The following is a 21,442-nucleotide window of genomic DNA, read 5'->3' as shown; positions in this document are numbered from 1 at the left end:
CACTGCAGGTAAAACGATACTGCATGCTCATAGTTTCCATCCTACCAAACTAAAGAATAGTATCCCTTATGCAGAGAATTTACGCATGAGGAGAAACTGTAGCTGACCAGAACAGCTTTCCAAAGCACAGAGTGAACTGAATGAAAGATTTGAATTGCGAGGCCATAATAAAGTTATTCTAGAGAAAGCCAAAGACATATATATATGCCCTAAGATGTAGCCGTCTTAAACTATACATAGGCAGTACCATTTTACGTGCACACCAGCGTATTTTACAACATGTTAGAACCATTAAAAATAAAGACCAGACATACCCAGTGGCGAGGCATCTCGAACAGGAAAATGACAACAATTCAAAGGATTTGGAATACTTTGTGTTAGACCGGGTGCCAAAAAGAATAAGGAGAGGTAATAGAGAGAAACATTTAAGGCAATTGGAATCACAATATATTTTACGATTTAATTCCAAGATCCCCAATGGTCCACCTCTGAATTGCAACTATGAAGGACCTACTATGTGACTATTTAAAATCTGAAGAATTTTTGGTTCCCAATCTTAATGTTTTGCTTCTGAGTTGTACTATCGAAGTCCACTCCTGCTGCACTTTAACACTAAGGGGATCTGTTTATGATCAGTAAGAATTTCAGATATACGTAATCAAAGAGTGTTAACGGGCACTTGCCCTGCATGATGGCTGTGATTACATTAGTAGCAATGTCGAGACATAGACCCTTATGTATCTTGCAACTGTTTTTAGTGAATTGGACGATAAAATGTATTTGTATGACAAAGAAATTTTAGGTGAATGAAAACACTGGTGCAATACATTAACAATCCTCCAGTACAGGATTCATTTCTTTAAGCAGTTGTCTGCATTGCCAAGGCATTTATAAAATTTTTTGTCTTTGATGAAATTCCATAATGATATAGAGTATTTTGTTTTTATACTTATTTATTTAAGATGAATTAACAGATTGGCACAGGTCACTTTCTCTTGAGAGAATATGCATGTCACTTTAATTTAGAAATCTGTCACTATAAGGTTGTTGAAACTTTATCTGGGCAAATAAAAAGGGGGAATATAAATGGCGGCAACATTAGGTTTGACAAAGACTGCTGTTGCGGTTGAAACGCGTTACCTGGTTGCTGTAGCTACAATAAGCCTCTCTTTGTGTGAGCCTAAGCTTGCTAGAGTCTGTTCTTATGTGTGAGCAGGCACGTTGTGTGTATATATACATATATATATCTCCAGGGTCCCTGCTCATGGGCGGGAATATTAAGTGATTATGACTTTGATGAGGATTCCCCTGGAAGAGAACTACGATTACAGGTAAGTAACTTATCCTTCCTCAACTTTCAAAGTTGCTTGCATCTTTGAACATTCTGATTCACTTGATCTTACCTTAAACATATTTTAATTACTTTCTGTTTCCCCACTTAATCATTCTTCATATTTAATTCAGCCCCTCTCTTAAATGCATCTTCGTGCCATCGGATCCATTCTTTCCAGTTTCTGCCCTTGTGCACCGTTTCCTTATCCAGATCCCACAATTTCACATTTCCTAATTTTGCCTAATATTTTATCTTATTTTCTTTCAGATCAGGTGCACAATCACTTTGCAAAGTATGAAGTGGAATACTTACAGTTTGCATTTCGCTGGATGAACAACCTCCTCATGAGAGAGCTGCCTCTTCGCTGCACCATTCGCCTCTGGGACACATACCAAGTATGAAAATCCTCACACACAGTCAAGTTTGACTATTGCAAAAGCAGCATCTGTTTTCTGTTATGTCTTTCTCGGGCACCAGCGCATAGCTGTAATCTTCAGTTTTATCTCAGTTAGAACGGAGCGGGGTGTGCCCCACCACATTCCTTCAAAGTTCTTATGAAGATTCTAAAATTGTCTTGAATTTGTCTTCGGGGAGGAAAGACCAAACTAGCTGATGATCCAAGTGTCCATCGTTCTGAGATTTGGGCATTGCTGTTTCTCCGTCTGAAGCCAGCAATTTATCCCTTGACCTTGTCAACCATCTCCCACTACACCAACGCACACATGCACATTTCTTCACACCAGCTCAGCTTCAGCCATGACACTGATTAGCAACTCAGTAGGGACCTTGGCAACATGAAGAGATTCCATGCATGCATTTCAGTCCACGCTATGGCCACCCCCTTTTCTGGAAGTAAAAAAAAAAAGAACAAGCTTTATTTTTTCGTCCCACACAAGTTTCTGTACTCGACCTCCTTGCTGGCTGTTGACCTTTAAAATGGTTGTGGTCAATTTTGTGTGTACCTGAATTGAGCTAAATCAGCATGCCTGCACTTACAAAGGAGAGTAAAATGGAGGGTCTCCTCTGCTAACATTTTTTTTTTTAAAAGCCATATTCATCCATCGATTTTAGTAGAAATTATGAAGAGGCTTCATGAAATGAGTTCAAACGCTACTTATATATGGGTACAATGTTTCTGGTAGATACTTTATCTGCCTTTAGATTCCACACCTAATGAATCTTCTCCGAATGTCATACGGGGTCTGGAAAATTTGCAGTTTCCCTTTTATGCTGAAAGGTGGCACCATGGCTACTCTGAAACTTCCTGGTAGGATGTTGCTAAACCAAATATGGCACCTCTTGGTGCATTGACCTTTTCAATTCATAAGACACACATACAAACCTGACAAAAACAAATTAATGCAGTAAACTAAACTAACTTTTACCTAATCTGCCTCTTGGTAAGTACTATGGGACGAGTCAGTGAGAAAAATAATGACTGAAACGAAATACCATTTTTTCTGATTTTTCCACCTACAGACTCTTCACCTCAAGAATCCATACCAAAGCAGTATTCCCATAGAGGAGGGTTCGAGGAAAGACATTACTTAAGGTTTTGTTACCACAGTCAGTAGGCTGAGTATTCAACTCCAGACACTGGCACACAGGAGGTGCATCCTCGAGATATAGCTAGTAGCTGTATAGATAAGACTGCTCTCACTAGCAACATAAAACCAGGTAAAATCTGATCTAAGGGACTTATGTCCTCACATCTTGGCACTAGATAACAGCCCAACACCACCTAATCAATGGGTTGAGTAAAGAATAAATGGGTGACCCCAACAATGAAGAAAAAAACTTCACCCAAAGAGCAGTAGTCACTACTAAAACCCCATGCCCCCAAACTAGAATGGGAAGGACAAATGAATTACTCTAAACAGCGCATTGAAGTTCTAAAGTAACAACTGTCATCACACTGTCCTATCAATCCAAGGACAAATGCAAACAGACACACCGTTGAACTGAAGTCAAAAAAGGCAGCACACCAAGCAGAAATTAAAATCGGGGCCAAAAAAGAAACCTCCACAGCAAAAAAATAAATTTAAAAAAAAGAAGCAAAGTGGCTGAACTAAACCATCCAGCAAAAACTGCTGGTACAAGAAAGATCAATTGCAGACATGCCTAGAACCATGTGTAACCCACACAATCACCAGGTTCAGGACTCTGATAACCACACCTTTTATGGCACACTCAGGAGGGCAATTAGTGGCCCAAATAACAAAGAAAATCGGACTCCCTAGTGTCAAAGCAACAGTAAAGATCAGAGAGAAAACGGCCAAAGCTATAGGATGTCAAGCAAGCACAAATATATAGAGCTTTGGGGTAGCTTTGTCACCAAGGGTGGTGACAGACAGCCATCCTCAGTAAATAAAATAGGACACAACTGTGTCTGATTAGAAACTATCCCCTCACACACCATGATGCCCAGGCAGAAAGTGTAGTCTTAATTTGACTCCTGTCCCAAAGCAAAGGACAACATCATACAGAAAAGGAATGTAGCCAATATGAGCATCTTGCTCCATCAGACACCACCTCCAGACTTAGAACTGGAACGGAACAGATCGAATCCTTAAGACCTCTACATCTCCACAAGAGGAGGCAAATACCAGACAGTGGAGCAGAATAATTAGTGGTCTCTGGCTTCCAGGTCAGAAGGCATCAACTTGGAGATTGGAGGGCAGAGTGACCTTAATCCAAGACTGCATCAGCAGCACTCTGAGGTTCGATAGCAAGGCTCTACAATGCCATACCTAATGTCACCACAATTGGCAGCAGTGATCCTCAACTCCAGCAGGCCACCCCCATGCAAAGGAGAACCAAGAAGGCCACAGAATGGCCCTAGTGACCAGATTTGTCAAGGAGGTGCGGAAAGAACCTAGAGCAGGCATGTAGAATGTGACAGACCAAACCAGCACTGTCACTGTGCACCCTCCCGCCAAAGCAGGGCAAAAAATGCAGGAGAAGGGAGCAAACATAAGTCCGAATCAGAAGTGATAAATCAGTCATAGACCTCAGCAAAGAACTTCAAGTCAGGGACTCAAGCCCGAGAGTGAAATCTTTATCAGGAATTTCATAAGAACTTGTCTTAGACAGGTGACCATCAGAAAAGAATCTAAACCACAGCTATGTGTACTATTCCAAGTAAGCTCGATCCGCTGCCCAAACTTGCACCAGTACACGTAATGAAGGGCTCGGTCCTCAAGTCTTTTCAGGCTCTGCGGGATGAATATGACATGCCCCAATCTCAATTCTTTCGATACCTGCAGCTCCGACACGCCCTGACCCCCACCATAGCGGACTTGACTTCTCTGCCGGAGTTCAGCCCCCTGGAGGCTAAACTATTCATGGGGGACCTAGAAACTAAAAAAATATCTACCATATATCAGACGCTGGTCACCCACTGTTCCCCTTCCCTTGATAAATTGCGGTTGGTCTGGGAGGGAGAGTTGGGGAGTTTGGAAGAGGAGGACTGGAGAGAAGCCCTGGAGGCCCCTAGGGGAGCAGCGATTGCGGTGCGATTGCGCTTTATTCAATTTAAGTACTTACATAGGGCGTACTTCACGAGAGAACGACTGTGGAAGGCGAGGCTGATCGCCTCCCCAGAGTGCCTGAGATGTGAAAATGCAATAGGCTCCTTTATTCATACGGTGTGGGAGTGTGTGAGACTGCAGGGATTCTGGACCGGAGTGTGGAATTGCCTGGAGGAGGTGCTGGGCTGGGAGCTTCCCCGCTCGCCGAAGTTGGGCCTCCTGCATGTCATGGAACAAGTGGGGGGGAATATATACAAACGCCATCTGCTTCTCTTAGGCCTTATAGTGGCCAAAAGAGATATAGCCCGGGCCTGGAAGGCTCCTAGAGCCCCGTTGCTGGAGGTGTGGAAACGGGGCATGGACTTTAACATGGGACTAGAACGCCCAGTATTTGAGGCCAGGGGGTGTCCCACAAAACATTTTAAGATCTGGAAGAAATGGGCGGACTACAGGGGCCTTCTGCTGGATCCCCCGGCGCCTCAGGTCACCGACGCGGATCGCGCCCTTACCGACTATGGGTGAATTGGTACACATGCAGCTATTGAGATTGCTAGGCTCCTTTTGATGGACACTGTAGACACCTTGCGGGGTGGAGGGAGGGCACCGGGTGGGATAGTGGAGGGTGGGATACTGGGGGAATGTTGACTGAATGTTTTTGGAAATGACGCTTTTATAGGCACACTGCCTCTCTGATTCTTAGGGAGCGGTGTTTTATTTCTTGTATTCTGTCAACTGCCAAAATCTATTAAAACTTTGTTCTGAAAAAAAAAACTTGCACCAGTACTAGATCATGGTTCCAAAGTGTAATTAACACAGGGGTAACTTTTTGAACATAAGTGCATCTCCCATATGGCCTAGCTTTCAAACCACCATCATCCTGTTTAGAAGGCATCCATAACTCGCTCTCAGGAAAGCTATCTACCTTCACAGGGAAGGAGCATGCCCTCGGTCTTTGCCTCTCAAGACCTGATCAGCACCACCTCTGCAAAGACTGGAGCATCTAAATATAAATTCACCAAGTTAGCCTATATGGCCATTGGGTCTAGCTCATATGCTTTTAATGGGTTCAATAAGCACCTCATTAAGGGCAGGAAGGACCAACCAGACTGGAGGGTTTCTATCAGCAAATTAATTTTGGTCACGGGGAAAGGAAAATCTAAGACCCCCACAGCTTTGCACTGGCTCAGGAAAATAGGAAATGTCCCCCAGTGGCGACCTGGCACCCTTTCATAAACAAGCTCACTCTCCCATCTATAGAATTAATAAAGGCACAATAAAAATTCCTCCTGGATGTCAACCACAGCATCATGCACCTTTTTCGATACCATATTGACTCAGCAGAGGCTCACAGAAGAGCAAGCTGAGTGCATGGCACTCTGAGGCCAAGACTGTGAGGAGGCACAATGCCAGGATCTGCCAAAAGTGTTCTGTTGGTTGGATCATCTGAAACCTGTAAACCTGGTGTGGGTCCTGTGTTCGCACCAGGATTGGTACTGACAGTAAGATATTTGACCAGGCCTTCGGTGGCAGGGCGGGACACATAGTTTGGTCTGGAGTCAACCGACGTGGGTGTAGACATAGACACCGCCTGAAGTGGGGCATGTGTCAGGCTTGGAACCTCCTTAGGGTATGGAGGTTCACCTGTGACAGTTGGCCTGGAGTGGTGGGGGTAACCAAAGCAGAGTTCACAAAGCCTGGATAAACGCCACCATACTGGGGCCAGACAAAGGTGCTGGAAAAACCTGGAGTGGGTTAGGCAGCACTGGGCACCTGGCCAACATGGCAAGAGCCAACGCAGAGGATCACGCCTGGATCTATTTTTGCTGGAGACTTGCCTCAATGTCAAGAACAACATTGAATAAGAGGGACACCTTGTGAGAAGTTGGCCCGATATGCAGTGTTCACTATTCTAGCGACCACTATGCATCGGTCCAAACGACCCTTATGGTGATTGGTTGTAAGTCAACCTTAGACCAGCTATCCTAGTAGCGTGGATACGAGCAGTCTTCGGGCTAAACTCTAGAGGGCGTGTTAAGCCAGCTGTTATACCATCACATACCCCTTGAACACCAAGTGAAAGGACACCACACAAGTGTTATGAAAATAAACAGTATATTTATTAGAATCACAACAGCCCTGTACTCTTTATGAGGACAGGGTACTAAGCACACAACGAAACTCTTAGGAAAATACTTCAAGTGCACAATCAATACAAGTGCCCGAGGGCACGGAAAGTTTAGTGGTCTCGGGCGGACCCGATAAGGCAAGTCGGAAGCGAGGGACTCGGGACCCTTAAATAAGGAGGCTATGCGGGCACCGAAATGCCGAAGTTACCTAGCCCCAAGGGCTGCGGCTGCACAAGTCTTTACAGACGTCGGGAGTCTTCGCTGACGAGCCAGGAGCCGGAAGGAAGGAGTTGCTGGCCGGCGACCAGTTGAAGATAGTTCGTAGAGATCCAAGCCTGGATCAGGGATGGATGACACCTGAAAGCAGAGGGGACCAAGTTCGTACTACTAGCCAGTAGTCAGAGGGTACCAGGAAGGCACCGGATGATCGTCACCTCGACTAGGTGAGTGGGCGACGCTAGGCTCTGCAGTCTCACGGACCAGGAGGCGTTGTCGGCGACCAGGATGGAGGTGCGAGCTGTCCCACGAAGGTTGATGCTGTCGGCGGCGCTGGGCCCAGGATTGGGGCAACAAGCCTTGGCAAATTTCAGGGCCACGTGGTGGGCCTAAATGGCGTCTTGAGTGGACCAGGAGGGTCCGGGGTGCTCCTCTCTCAGAAGGGAGCAAAGGCCGGTCTGGAGCAACCAGACCAGCGGCGTTGGTTGTCGGATGTCGTCAAAAAGGTCGCAAGCCTGCGGCTAGAGACCAGACAACGGGCTGAGCGGCAAAAGCAGAAGGGCCCCACGCAGATCGTGGAGATGCTGGGAGGCTGCACTTCGGTGCTGGAGCTGCTCAGGGTCGGGGCTTCTCGGACCCCAGAGCACTCACCAGAGGATCCCTCGGCGGTCGTGCTGGTTAAGAAATCGTGCAGGTTCTGATGATGGCCGGTCCCTCGAGGTCTCGTCGCACCCACGAATCTCAGCTGAGCTGACGATGTGGGTAGAGGTCAGAGGTGCCATGGAAGCCGGTTCTCGTCGAGCTGGGCAATCGGATTCCTGAGGAAGGACTTGCAGCAAACCGCAGAGTTCTTAGATGGTGCCTGCGGATGCAGGGTGACTACTCCTTAGCCACAAGGGAGAAATCTTGAAAAGAGTCTCGAATGTCCTTTCGTAGAAAGTAGTTCTTGATTCAAAGATGATCCAATTTGGAAGGGTCCCCGCTCCTGCCTTTATCCTAAAGAAAGGGGTGGGTACGCGACTAGGTCCTGCCCTAGGGTTGGGACCAGGAAGGGGGGTGGTTACACCTCTCTCCCATGCCGGACTTTCCCCAGGCCAGGGGCTGGTGTGCCCCTGGAACTGGTTCTAGCCGGCAGATGCGTAGTGAGCACCGGGGTGCCACTCAGCAGTCACCTTCCTGTAAAGCCCTGCCTACCCAGGATACACAAAACCCTGTCTGGGATGGTGCGAGCACCACCCCGGACAGGAAACCCTTTGTCCAAGCTCTCCTCGCTGGAAGGACTCCCAGCAGCTGGAGGTCAGACTCGTGTCTGTGGTGGCAGCGTCCATTTTGTGGAGCTGAGGCTTCAGTTAACTTTAACCGGGGTTCACAGTTACGTCCATGTCATGTCCCTGTAGAAGGGTGGCATGCTAACCCCGTCGCCAGCATTGGTGAGGGGTCAGTATCCCGATTCGTATGACACCTTACTTGACATGTTTTGATAACGCGATACCGAAGTTAGCATAAAAGGGTATATGGTACGCGTTATCATGGAACGGCCATTGGGACTTGGTTCCGCAAGCTGCAACCGGGCTCGGCTCATGCCAGAGCGCCAATTCACACGATTCCAAGCACTCTGCCTTCAGGATTGTCAAGGCCTGCCATAGGAGTGGCTGATAGGAATCCGTGTGTCCATTTTCGGGGTTAGATATAGGGATACTATATCTAAAGCAAAGGGTGATTACACCACCTTGCCCCAGCTGTCGTGCAGCCAGTTGTGTCAGATTTAGATGGCCATCCAGGGGTGGCATAATACATGCTGTAGGCCCTGGGTACACCGATGCCCTGAGTTACAGGGTCTGATAAGGTGGCCCAGTACCAATTGGAAATGTACCTAAGGTACATGGAATCCATTTTAGAGAGAGAGCAGTAGGCCTGGGGTCCTGATTGGCAGGGCCCCAGGTCAACTAAGTCGGAAAACCAGCAAAACACCAGGCAAAAAGTCAGGGGTAACCATAGTCAGGTATCTACCTTCCTACACACCTCTCAAAGGTATCTGCATAAAAGGCTCAAGAGAGAGCGACTCCAACAGAGGATGAATCCTTAAGAATACCTCAGTAACTGGATCCAGAACAAGACCAGGGCTGATGGTTCCCTTTTTGTCCTACATGGTACATCGGAGCCTACACTGTCCATCCACTGGAGTCTACAGAGGGCAAGGCCTGAACCACAAAGGGCCAGGGATAGCTTCTCAGTAGGGTTAAGGTCCAGGAACTGCAAAACTCCCAAATGGGTTGGAACAGTCCCAAATAAAACCTATAAAATGTGATGGGATAAACGCTTGCAAAAAGTCTAACCTTTTTCAGTCGCTAGTGGTAGCATTCAGTTCATCATTTATTTGGCCACCAGGCTACCTCAGATGAGCCCTAGCCACATGCAAATGAGTCTTGGTCCTACTCCAGTAGGACCACTCATGTCTCAACTGCCAAACCTGGTCCTCTCTGAACCGGAAGAGAAGCAGCCCAAGACAGAAGCAAATTCTAGAGCGTCACAAAACCTTTAGAAATAAGATTACTTCACAGAAGATCGTATTCATTTCTTGTCAAAGCGTGCAGAAAAAAAATGAATTAATGTCAAAATGCAGAGTGGTCCTTATATTGCTCTATGGCTTTATAACTGGGAAGGGTCAGAGTTGAGTTGGAGCCATGGCACCTCCAGTCAGCACCACAAAAAGACTGCAAACTACTCTCAATCCGGAGGAGATTCTTAAAGTTATGAATTCGCAGATATAAGTATTCATCAGAAAAATAGATTTGAGGTAGTCTTGTTAAAATGGTGAGTAAACTATCAACGTTTTTGGTATATTTTGGTCAGTTTGTTTCCAAAATGGGTAAACGTGTGCCCCTATCACAAGCTATTACTCTGATGGATACTTCTAACCAAAGCTTCCCCCTTGTGAATCTTCTCATGTACCATATTAAATCAAGAGTTTTTTTTGCAATATATCCTGAACATGATGACAGATGCCATATATAGGTGTCGCCCCTGAGCACGGATGTCAGTTCCTCCTTTTCTTGTGCCCGTGAATACAGAGCTCTGCTACTAAAAGTTTAGGGTTTACATTTATTTTTTTACAGATGTTCGTACCACTTTTTTTTTTGCCAGCATGCAGTAATTTTGTTTTTTGAAAACAACAGGTTTTAAGTTGTTGCGCACCTTCAACATATGCTCACTGATGCATTCAAAGGCTATCAAAAAAAGGGCAGTGCAATCTGTTGCCAGGCACACTAAACACAGTTGTTAACCATCTTCAGGCAGGTGAGGGCAAATCGAACTTGAGGGAAAAATTTAATAAAAACCCCAAGTGTACAGGGGTGAGTCCGTAATGTGGCTGAGCTGTGGGGTGGCAACACGTGCACACACATACACTCACTTATGCACACTCGTTCACACACTTTAATTCTACAGCACACACATACACCCACCATTCATAAGTGCAATTAGAAGCAAATATCCATTTACAGCAGCACTTTCAAATACACATCCATTCATACATGCACACAAGCCCCAAAACGTTTAAATAAAAAATTAAAAAATGCTTACCGGGCCACAGTGGTGATGGCAGGTTCAGTGGGAAGAGAAGTAGAAGGCACCAGAAGGAGCTGGATGCTTCAGGCCAGGAAACCCAGAAGATCTTGCCACCTCCTCTCACTGACTGACCTTCTCACGGGTCAGCCAATGAGAGGACTCACTCATCACAGAATGGGATGGGGTGAGTAAGATTTGCTGACCCCCCTCTCAACTGTGATATGGCATCAATAATTAACAGTCTGCCCTGGGCCCCACAGGACTTAAAATTGATGCACCCACGTTCAAATCTGTTGATGTGCTCACACATCTTGAGTGTGTGGGCCTCACTGGGTTGTGCTGGGCCGTGGAAGTCGCACCCTCAAGGCTATAAAATCTTCAGCCCGGCAAAGTGTGGTTCAGGCTGCGAGGCACCTACGTATTTAGTGCATTACAGTGCCTGGCTGCCTTACCCAAACTTGATGAGTGTTTGGATTTGCTTTCCATAGCCAGACAGTCAATCTTCATGCCTTGTAAAAGGGTGAGAGCTGCGGGGGGCCTCCGCGCTTATGGTCAGGCCACGCTTCGAAGTGTATGAAGCTCTTCCAGAGGCATACGCTCCCTTTCCAGAAGTCTGAACTAGATGCCACCTTTGAACTCTGACTGAAATCAATACCGATGCACTCAGAGTTCCCTGGGCTATCATCTGATTTGCAACAAATTGCTGCCTTCAAGGAAGCCATGCTGAAGCAATTTAACGTTAGTCAGTTCCCATGGATCCATCAGACCTCTAATTGGGCTTCAGCTGGCACACCCACCCTAGCACCAATTGACCAGAGACGCAGTCAGCCTGCACTGCCTTCAGCACTGTGCAGTGGCTCTGCTTTAGTGATGAATGCTCTTCTTGCACCAAACTAACTTTAATGTATTTTGGATACAGTGCCACCTCCGAAAGAAAGGCCACCCTTGGTTGCATGACACCTCCAACAAAACCCAACCTTATGTTAAGCAAGACCCTCCAGTCCCCTTGCCTCTGCGGCAATATTCAGCACAATGGAGGCTCTTTTCAGCTTCATTTTCCACAGGGCCTTGATCATGTTCTCTGTAATAATGACAATGTTGAAAAGGAAGATCACTTGCTCTCTTATTTTATTGATTCTGGCTCACATCTTTTTCTTTAAAAAACACAAGCTTGGATACTGCACCAGAGAGTGAAATGAATTCATCCTTAGAGCTCCCTTCAGAATAGGTTGCTTATCATACTGGTCTGAAAAGCTGCAGATGCATTTGATTTGCTTCTTCCTAAAGTGGATGCTAAAACTAATCTTCTAACTAAAACTTTGCCCCAGGGCCTTTGACTTTAAAATCATTGCTGTCCATTATGTACCCCTGACTGATTCAGCAATGGTGGCTTGGTCTAGCCTTGCTTGACTCTGGAAGTACTGCTAGGAAACACAGATGAACTGCAAGAGGTGATTCAGTGTACCTGACACCACAACCTACTCCAGAAAGCCTGATCATTCAGACATCTGTGAGCAAAGTTAATCCAAACGCATTTCCTACTAGTCTACCGGATAGAGGTTTAAAACATATACATTCCATGATGATGAAGATAATTTTCATCAGACACCCTCTTTGCTCCTTGAATGCGGTTTGTCTCCTAGGTCAATACATTCACACCCTTTGGGATATGGTGATTAATACCCATATTGTGCTTTACAGCTAACAATTTTTTTAACCCAATTTCATATTTGAGTTGCCCCAAGTCTTCTGGCTTAAACCACTGTGCCACTTGCTGACATATTGTTATGGCCACCCTCATAAGAAGTGCCCTAGGTCCTCCAGCAACCCTATGTCGTGTGGCCTCTGCACGCTAATTAGTTCCTCGCCCCTTGATATACCTCCATAAAAAATTGCTGTTTAGAGATTTACATTTTTTATTTGTGTTTTTGTATCATTAGAGATGTACTTTCACTTGGGTAGATATTGCTAATCCACACAGAATTTATTTGGATGACAAATTAAAAATGGCTGATGATGATGTAATATTTCAGGAACCGTGAAACCTATATACTTCATTTTGGTGTCAAAACATAGGTTTTGGGGGTCAAGTAGTCTAATAGAGAGGAAATAACTTCTCAGAGCACCCCTTCTGCCATTTTCCAAAATGGCGGCTCCATAATGATGTGTTTTAGCCATCATATTGGTTATTTATTTTAATATTGTTTTTGTTTCATGTTTTATGTTGATTCAAATTTGTAAACATGAGAGCAGCAGGTGGTAGCAGAGGATCTTTACCTTGTGACAGAGTGTTGCTAACTACAATATCTGAAGACTCCTTCATGAAAGAAAAATTTGTCAAATGCCAAACTAATCCGAAAGAAAAGCTAACATCAACGGTGGCTGGACAGAAGAGAGTTTGAGATGCTGCCGAAATAAGGCATGATGAAGTTCACAAAAGATTGAAACTGATGGGTGAAGAGGATCAAATATTTTATCATTTTAACAGGTGCTACATATACAATGGAAAACCGACGACAACCAAACCCAATGCTCGTCCACTTAGAAGATCGATGGCTACTCCTCGTCCACCTCCAACAACGATCAGAAAGCAGAGTATCTTCAATGTGTTATTTGTGGTTTGGCCAGAACAAGGACTGCATGCATGCATACATTTCAAAATATGAATGTACAGTGAGCTGTCCGCAGCAAAATAACCGCCAGCCTTCAGTTAAGTTTGTACTCTTTGAAAAAGCAAATTAACTTTTAAAGCCACTCTTGATTGTTTGCTATGGGTTCACACTCAGTGAGATCAAAGAAATAATGGTTAACATTGATGAAACTGTGTTGATCCATAATAATGAAATTAAGATTTTTCTAGTGAAAATATATAATGATAGAATTTGTTTTTGTCAGTCTAACAAAGAATGAGCCACTTTTGATGTTTTCAGCTGATTTGACTTCTGAAGCTCTTGTTACCAAAATAAGATCACAGGATGCAGTAAAATCAGCTGGAACCATTTTAAGAAACGTCCTGAAGTATTTAGATTTAGGACTTGATGGCAAATTTTGTGATGCCCCAGAGCTTCTCAAATCATGGGAGCCAACGAGAATGCCTAATGGGGTCTTAACATTTTTTACATTATTTTTTAATATCAGCAAAGCAAAACTGTTACAAACTTAAGTTCTTGAGTTTGGAAAAGAAATGGACACCATTGATGATGGCTTTGAAGATATACGCGAAGAAGTGGAAGACAATCCCATGAACCGAAAGGCTTATGCTGTGCAAATCTACTGTCTGTTCCAAATCATGTATATGAATAACATCTCGGCTAAAAGAAAACTCCGCTAGACATGATGACTGCCTATGCAATCTATGACAAGTGCAAAAATAGAGAGCTAATGACTTCAGTGAATAGGATTGGTGTATAAACAAGTTATAATAGTACAGAGCCAGAACTTGTTAGCAGCTCATGCTGTAAAATCTTGTGAATCCGACAGGACCCCACTTCAAAGTTACTTTACCAGCAAATGATTTACAATTGCTGCTCTTGATAATTTTGATTTTGAAGGTGTGAAAATGTGCCATTTTTCTTGCATTGGTATGCCCCCACTTTTTGCTTAACTGCTGATGTGCTTTGACTGAGTGTGCCCTGGGCTCCTGCCATCAAGGTACCCAGGGCCTGTGTTCCTCCCCTAGAGCTGTTTTGAAACAATACCCAATTGGCATCTCTGGCCACCTATCAGCCCTAGTAAATGGTACCCTAGGTACTCAGGGCAGGGTGACCAGAGAAGGCCTCTAAGGGCGGCAGTACTTATTGTACCACCGTTGGGGGCCCTGTACCCTGACACCCACACACTGCCTTTGCAGGCTGAGTGTCTGAGTACAGAACAAAACAGAGAGTCGACATCGCACACATCCTTGTGTGCCATGCCCACAAACCCCACTGCCCTAGCATACATCAGTCACCCCTCTAGCTGGGTGCCCTATGCCAGTGGTGTGGGCACAGGTGCCTGAGCCCTGTGCCCCTACAGTACCCAGGGCCCTTCCTGGGCACTGTAAGTGCAGTGCTGCCATTTAAGAGTATATGATGCTGAGAGGTCGTCATTACTAACTCCACAGCACCATAATGGCTTCACTGAAGACTGAGAAGTTTGGTATCAAACTGCTCAGCACATTAAACCCGCACTGATGCCAGTGTGAGGTTTAATGTAAAATGCACCAGAGGGCTTCTTAGATATGCCCTCTGAAACCTAACCTATAATCCAAGTCTGGTCTGGACTGAGTGGCTGCCCAGGCTGCCACATAGCAGACATATTGCTGGACCCCTGGGTGGGGAGCCCCTCACTCTCCTGGGCCTGCAACAATGCACATCCTGGGCGAGGTGCTAGTCTCCTCCCCCAGGATGGGCAGAGGGAAGCTTCAAAGGCATGCCGCCTCTGTGAGCTTCTCCAGACCATTTGCTGTACCCAGCAACTGGCCCCCACCAGTTCCGACCCCCACTCTGGCGGGAAGACTGGTTGGAAACCCTGCGTCAGGAAGGGGGGGTGCCAGCCTGTTCCAACCCCACCTCTCAGGTGGGGGAGGCGAGGTGAAGCACGAACCCGGGCTCCGGCCATCTTGAAGATGGGGAGCCCTGCCCAATCACAGCTAGGTTCCTGCTCCCCTCCCACCGGAGAGGAGCAGGCTAGGGGGTGACCCACCCCAGGACAGGGACCTATTGGTCCCTTCCCTTGCCCTACCTGTAACGCCCCTAAATTCGTTATTTAGGGGCTCCCTGAACCTTCCTTCCTTAAATCCCGATAAGAAAAGAAGAAAGAAGATCAAGAAGAAGACGACCCGCCGTGCAGCTGCTCCCAACAGGACGACACCAACTGACTTGGACCCAGCCCCACCGGCCTGTCGATCCTGGAGCCTGCTCCTGCTCAATCCCGGCGACTCCTGCGGACAGCAACCTTGGAACCCCCAGGAGACCTGCCTGCCTTGACCCTCTTAAAGACTGGGACTCCCATAAGCAGAGGCTCTGCTTCAATAACCAACCCCTGGTGCCAGCCAGGAAGCTCAAGACCTGCCCACTCTGCACCTGCCAAGCCCGGCCCGTGCCCGAGTGATCCAAGACCACAAGGACGTCCCCCCGGCGACTGGGACCCGAAGTCCAGTGCCTAAAGATCCTCTTCGACGAACCAGATGATGCCTGCAGCCTCAGAACTAGGGACCTCTCCAACCACGACCAACCGAGGGTAAGATTTGCTGACACCCAAAGACACCCCGGCGCCCTGCGGCTCCCTGTGCCTCCCTTTGGGCTACCTACCTCTTCTCCAAGATCCCAACTTACCTCTCAAAGTGATGGTCGCACCTGAAGAATCTCCGTCCCCGAGTCTGCAGCCTTTGTTCCCTTTTTACCTTTCCCATTGAATAACATTGAGCGCCCGACGGCTCAAAAGCACCCTGCACCCAGCCGCCCGAGTGCTTCTGACAGTGCAACCTTTGCACGATCCTACTTCCCCATTTGCCCTGAGCAAGTGACCAGGAGCCCAGCTCCCAAAGCTGCGTGGCCTGCTAGCCAGCAGCCACCAACCAAAGGCCCTCTGCCCCTCATTGGCTAACATTGGGCCTAACTACTTCTGCACCCGGCCGCCCCTGTGCAACTGAGGTAGAACCAACTGTACCTACCTGACCCTGGGGGACCCCTGAGTCTGTGCCCAGAACCTTAACTTCACCAGCCGAGTACTCACCTGGAAACCGGTAACTCACTTACCTGCCATTGGATAACATTGACTGGTTTGACTGGAAAAATCTTCTGTCTACTTTTGAAAACTTAAAATTTTACTATAAATTCAGCCGAGTAACCAATTCCGAAGTACTCACCTCTGATCAGGAGAGAAGCCAGTACTGTACCTTGTAGCCAAATATTGAACCACAAAAGAAAGTAATCTGAACCGGGTTTACCCTTAACCTGTATTTTCTCCATAGGAATCCATTGTCTGCTTTTCTATGAAATTTCTTCTGTCTACTTTTGAAAACTTTAAATATTCTTTAAAATTCGCACATACTACTGAAAAGTAATTACTCACCTGTCGTAAGTCGAGACCCCAGTGTTGGACCTAGGAGCCCAGTACTGGATTACAAAAGTAACGAGAACATACTTTACCTGCAACCTGAATTTTCTCCCGTTGGATAACTTTGTCAGATTTTTACTGAAAAGTGTGAACTTATAAAATACCTTTTTATTCCTTAAATATTGTAATAACCAAAACCTTTTTACTAAACTGTTTCCAGCTTAGACCCCATGACTGAATCTAGGATCCAGTCTTGGACTTACAAAAGTAATCTAAAAAGCAATCAACTGTAATTGTGTAGAACAACCCATTGAGCTCAATGCTAAATTGTGTGCAGAACTGTGTTGCCTATTGCAACCCCTGTACCTACTGTGTTTACCAAGTCATTGCCTTTCTGCAAAGCAATAACCTGAGATTACTCATCACTAAGAAAAGTATATTTTGATACCTGTTGGTTCTAAAAATAAAGCAACTATATCTTTTGATATAAAAACAATTGGCCTGGAGTTCAGTCCTTGAGTGTGTGAAACCTTTTGCTGACTGAGTGTGTACAACAAATGCTTTACACTGTCCTCTGGTACTGCCTTACTGCTCGACCAAGCTACCACCTTTGAGAGTAAGGTCAGCCCTGACTTTAACCTCTGTTTTACCTTTGGTGTTGGTGACCTCTATACACACTGAACCTTACTTTGGTCCAGTACATATAGAGCCACTTTCTAACAGGGGTGTCTTTGGCTGTCGGCAAATCTTACAACCCATTATTTGTTTCATTTCTATATATGTCTCTTCTTTTTCTATTGTTATGTTATGTTATGTTATGTTATCCTGATTTATTGAGCGCACAGCTGCCCCAGCAAAGGGGCGTCCTGGCGCTGGTGCAGAACAAAAACCGGACAGGAGGTGGGAAACACAACACAACGGCAACAGAACTAAGGGGCTAAGGGGAAAAGAAAAGTTTTAACCGCCTTCCTAAAAGCAAGGAGCTCATCGATGGCACGAATGTGAACGGGCAAGGAATTCCACAGTTTGGCGGCAAGGACTCGGAAGGAGCGGCCGCCAATCCTGGATCTCTTGAAACGGGGAACAGTGACAAGGTGGAGAACAGAAGACCGCAGAGGGCGAGCTGGAACATAAGGGGAAATGAGTTGCTGCAGAATCTGAGGAGAAGAAAGCTTAAGGATTTTGAATGTCAAAATCAAAGATTTAAACTTTATTCTCTGTGCCACCGGGAGCCAATGGAGATTAAAAATGGTTCTCCTAGCTGAACAGAATTTAGGCAAACCAACCAGAGCCCTGGCAGCAGCGTTCTGGACGCGTTGGAGACGGGAGAGCTCAGCCTGATTGACTCCAAGAAAAAGAGAGCTGGCATAGTCTAATTTAGACAGAATCAAAGCTTGCACAATGAGTTGACGTGTAGGAGCGTCAAAGTATTTGAAGGTGGACCGAAGCTGACGCAAGATTCCAAAGCAAGATGCCGCGGTCTTTTTAGTGTGAGTGGAAAAGCTCAGTTGGGAGTCAAACCACACCCCGAGGTTTTTAACTTCGGTGACAGGGGTAGGGGTAGGACCGAGCTCGAGTGGCCACCAGCTATCACCCCACAAATGAGTTTTTTATAGCCGCTATTTTGGAAAATGGTGGAAAGTTTGTTCTGAGTTATTTTCTGTCTCTATCAGACTATCAGACTCCATCAGACTACTTGACCCCCAAAACCTATGTTTTGACAACCAAATGAAGTATATAGGTCTCATGGTTCCTGAAATTTGACATCATCGTTGCCACTCATCCGCCATTTTTAAAAATACCATCCATAAAAATTTGGCCCGGATAAGCAATGTCTACCCAAGCTAAAGTACTTCTCTAATGGTGCAAAACCACAAATCTAAAATGAAAGTCTCTGAACAACAATTTTTTTACAGAGGTATATTATGGGGGCCAACATTAAATGCACTCTCAGCCCTTTCATGAATCTAACTTCAAGGTGGCTTAATTCAAGAGCTGGTCCAGACTTCCATCCTTGAGAAGGGCACACACCCTCTTCCTGAGTTAGCTGTCTCATAGGCTAAGAAGCACAAAAGGTAGCACAGGGAGGTGCTGTCCCATCATTGAAAAAAGAAAAAGCACAAAAGACTTCATCTTTCTCTGAAGCAATCCCCTATAAAATGCCAATAAGGTGCTCTGAAGCTAATGTGCAGGCGTTCACGGATTCCATGTTTGCCATTTCTTTCAACATACTGATCCAGATCAACATGTCTTCTAAAATGTTTACTGTAGTCCATTCCAGTCTGATGCTAGCAACTCTGACTCATCCCCACTTGGTCCTTAGACTTCAACATCTCAACTAGAGCATTGTCAACTTCATTTGCGATACTGAAACAAAATCACTGCAGATCTTGGATTTCGCAAACAAGCAAAATCTAAAAAGAGAAAGAATACTTACATGCAACCCATATCGTGAAAAAAACATTTGCAGTGCTATTGAGAAATGTAAATATGTAACAAGAGGAAAATAACTTCTCAATTCCTTTTTCTAATGTTCTACTTTGTTTAGGAGTTTTAACTGTGTTAAATCATTGTGCCATAGTATAAAGTCCACAGTGTGCAAGGATATTTGAGCATCATTTATTGTATTGAAAGTTTACATCCTACACAGCACAATTTAATACTTTTATTATAGGCAGTAAGCAAGTGAACCATGTTACCCCGCACTATGACAAATACCAGCTACTTGAGGTGGTGTTGAATGCTGCAGGGGTGGATTAGTATAAGTCTGCATGCTTGCCCTTTATTTTTTATGGATTCTACTACCCGCAGCGTCCTCACCTTCAGAATATCCCTCAGGCACTAGATTTGATTGGGAAGATTTTTCAGCCTACCCCCTGCACACCAGTAGGTGGTGTCGCATGGCTCTTCATCAACTCTGTTCCACTCATGAAGTGGGATAGCTGGAGCTGCATATAAGCACCACCCAAGTGCTTTGATATAAATGTATTTCTTTCCACGACATTTGAAGCCAGCTTCTTTTTCTCATCCGGTGACAAATCTTTTTCTCTTCAGATTTCTGTCAACGGTGCAAGGCTTCAGTGCCTCGCATAGGGGAAGGTGAGTAGTAGATTAAATGTTGCAATACAGGAGAGCATGTCCCCTCTTAAAATTACAAGGTTAGGGCCTTGTAGGGACTGTCCGAAACAAATGTCTGTGATACATCACCACAAAGTCTCTCTGGTGTTTGGGGTCAGGCCATGACTCTAAATCCTTCACTGAGGCACCCAAAGGCAATCCGGAAACACAAAGCCATGCAGTACATCACCAAGCATCACAGAAAGTTGCTTAAGAGCTTCACACACTCAAAGTCTAGGACACATAGACCCCTTCCCACTCTTGGGGTTGCTTCACTACAAGTTGTCATCGCAGTCCAAATCTTCGGGTAAGTCAAAATACTAAGAAGGCACACTCTGTCTGAGAAGTTGAGTATATGAAGGTGCCCTGCGGTTTCGCTGCTGGTTCTCTACTGAGGTGACGATTTTTTCAGCTGGTTGCGATGCACGCCGAATTCTCTTTTGCTTCGCTGACCCCACAAAAAATTGAGGTGTTTAAGGAGGCCATGCTTTTCATCTTGGCTCAAGTGGGGTTACGGCTGGCATGTACACTCTTGGTGCCATCTGAGTCCTTTTGCAGGTTGTGAGCTTACTCCGGAGCAGACTTCACAGCTGGCACCACGATCCACGCCGGTTGCTGCCTAATTGATGCTGGAGGACTAAGTCAGTCCTTTTAACCTATCCCACTCTGAACCATCCCTACCTCAACTAAGGTTGCATTCTGAAACAGTCCCAGTGTAACTGATTCTTGCTCATTCAGGCTAACACATAAGGGCACCTTTCCTAGGAGCCAAATCCCTGGGGTCCTACAGGTTTTTGTAATGAATTCTGACCAAAGCCAACTGGCTTTTGCTGATGATGGGGACAAATTGTCTCCACAATATGATAACAATTTTTATATGGACCTTCAAGCAGCCAATGGGCAGGACACTTCCTCTGAACACAGGGCTGATTTCCACCCCGACCCTTCAAAAGAAGAGTGCTTCGTTCGCCATGGTCGTTATACGGATGGCAGAAAACTTAGATTTGAAGTTACCTTCTGTTGAAGTAAAAACCAACGTGCTCACTGAAGTGTTGCAACCTGGACAATGTTCATCTTAGCCCATACTACCATTCATTGAGGCCATGACAAACACCTTCATGGACTCTTGGGCAAAACCCTACCCACATGTAAATAACAGGTAGCACATCGTTACAGACCTGCTCTGGGCGTCCCTGCTTTCCTAATTCACCACCCTCGTCCTAAGAGCCTCGCAATACAGGCCTTCACTAACCTGGTTAACACAGTTTCACACCAATTTGGCACAAACCATTTAAGATGGCCAGCACGATGTCCGGTCAGACTATACACAACTGACTGCATAGGCAGAGTGGTCTGCACTAGCATGGTTCTCTGGTGCCACGCATGGATGATTTTAAGACTATACACAACTGACTGCATAGGCAGAGTGGTCTACACTAGCATGGTTCTCTGGTGCCACGCATGGATGATTTTCAGACTATACACAACTGACTGCATAGGCAGAGTGGTCTGCA

At 45.7% G+C, this 21,442-nt stretch overlaps 1 protein-coding gene across 1 annotated transcript in view; it reads left to right on the top strand.

The window, feature by feature from the left end:
- The window catches only part of TBC1D22B (TBC1 domain family member 22B), a 416,082-nt gene that overhangs the window by 386,456 nt on the left and 8,184 nt on the right, over positions 1-21,442 (top strand). The window contains exon 11 of the mRNA XM_086923270.1: positions 1,601-1,728. Within this exon, the coding sequence (XP_086779396.1) occupies positions 1,601-1,728 (128 nt within the window). The remainder of the gene's footprint in view (positions 1-1,600; positions 1,729-21,442) is intronic.

Source organism: Lissotriton vulgaris, chromosome 5, assembly GCF_964263255.1.
Source record: "Lissotriton vulgaris chromosome 5, aLisVul1.2, whole genome shotgun sequence".
NCBI lineage: Eukaryota > Metazoa > Chordata > Amphibia > Caudata > Salamandridae > Lissotriton > Lissotriton vulgaris.
Note: the sequence above shows the minus strand (reverse complement) of the source record. Positions and strands in the feature narration are given on the sequence as shown.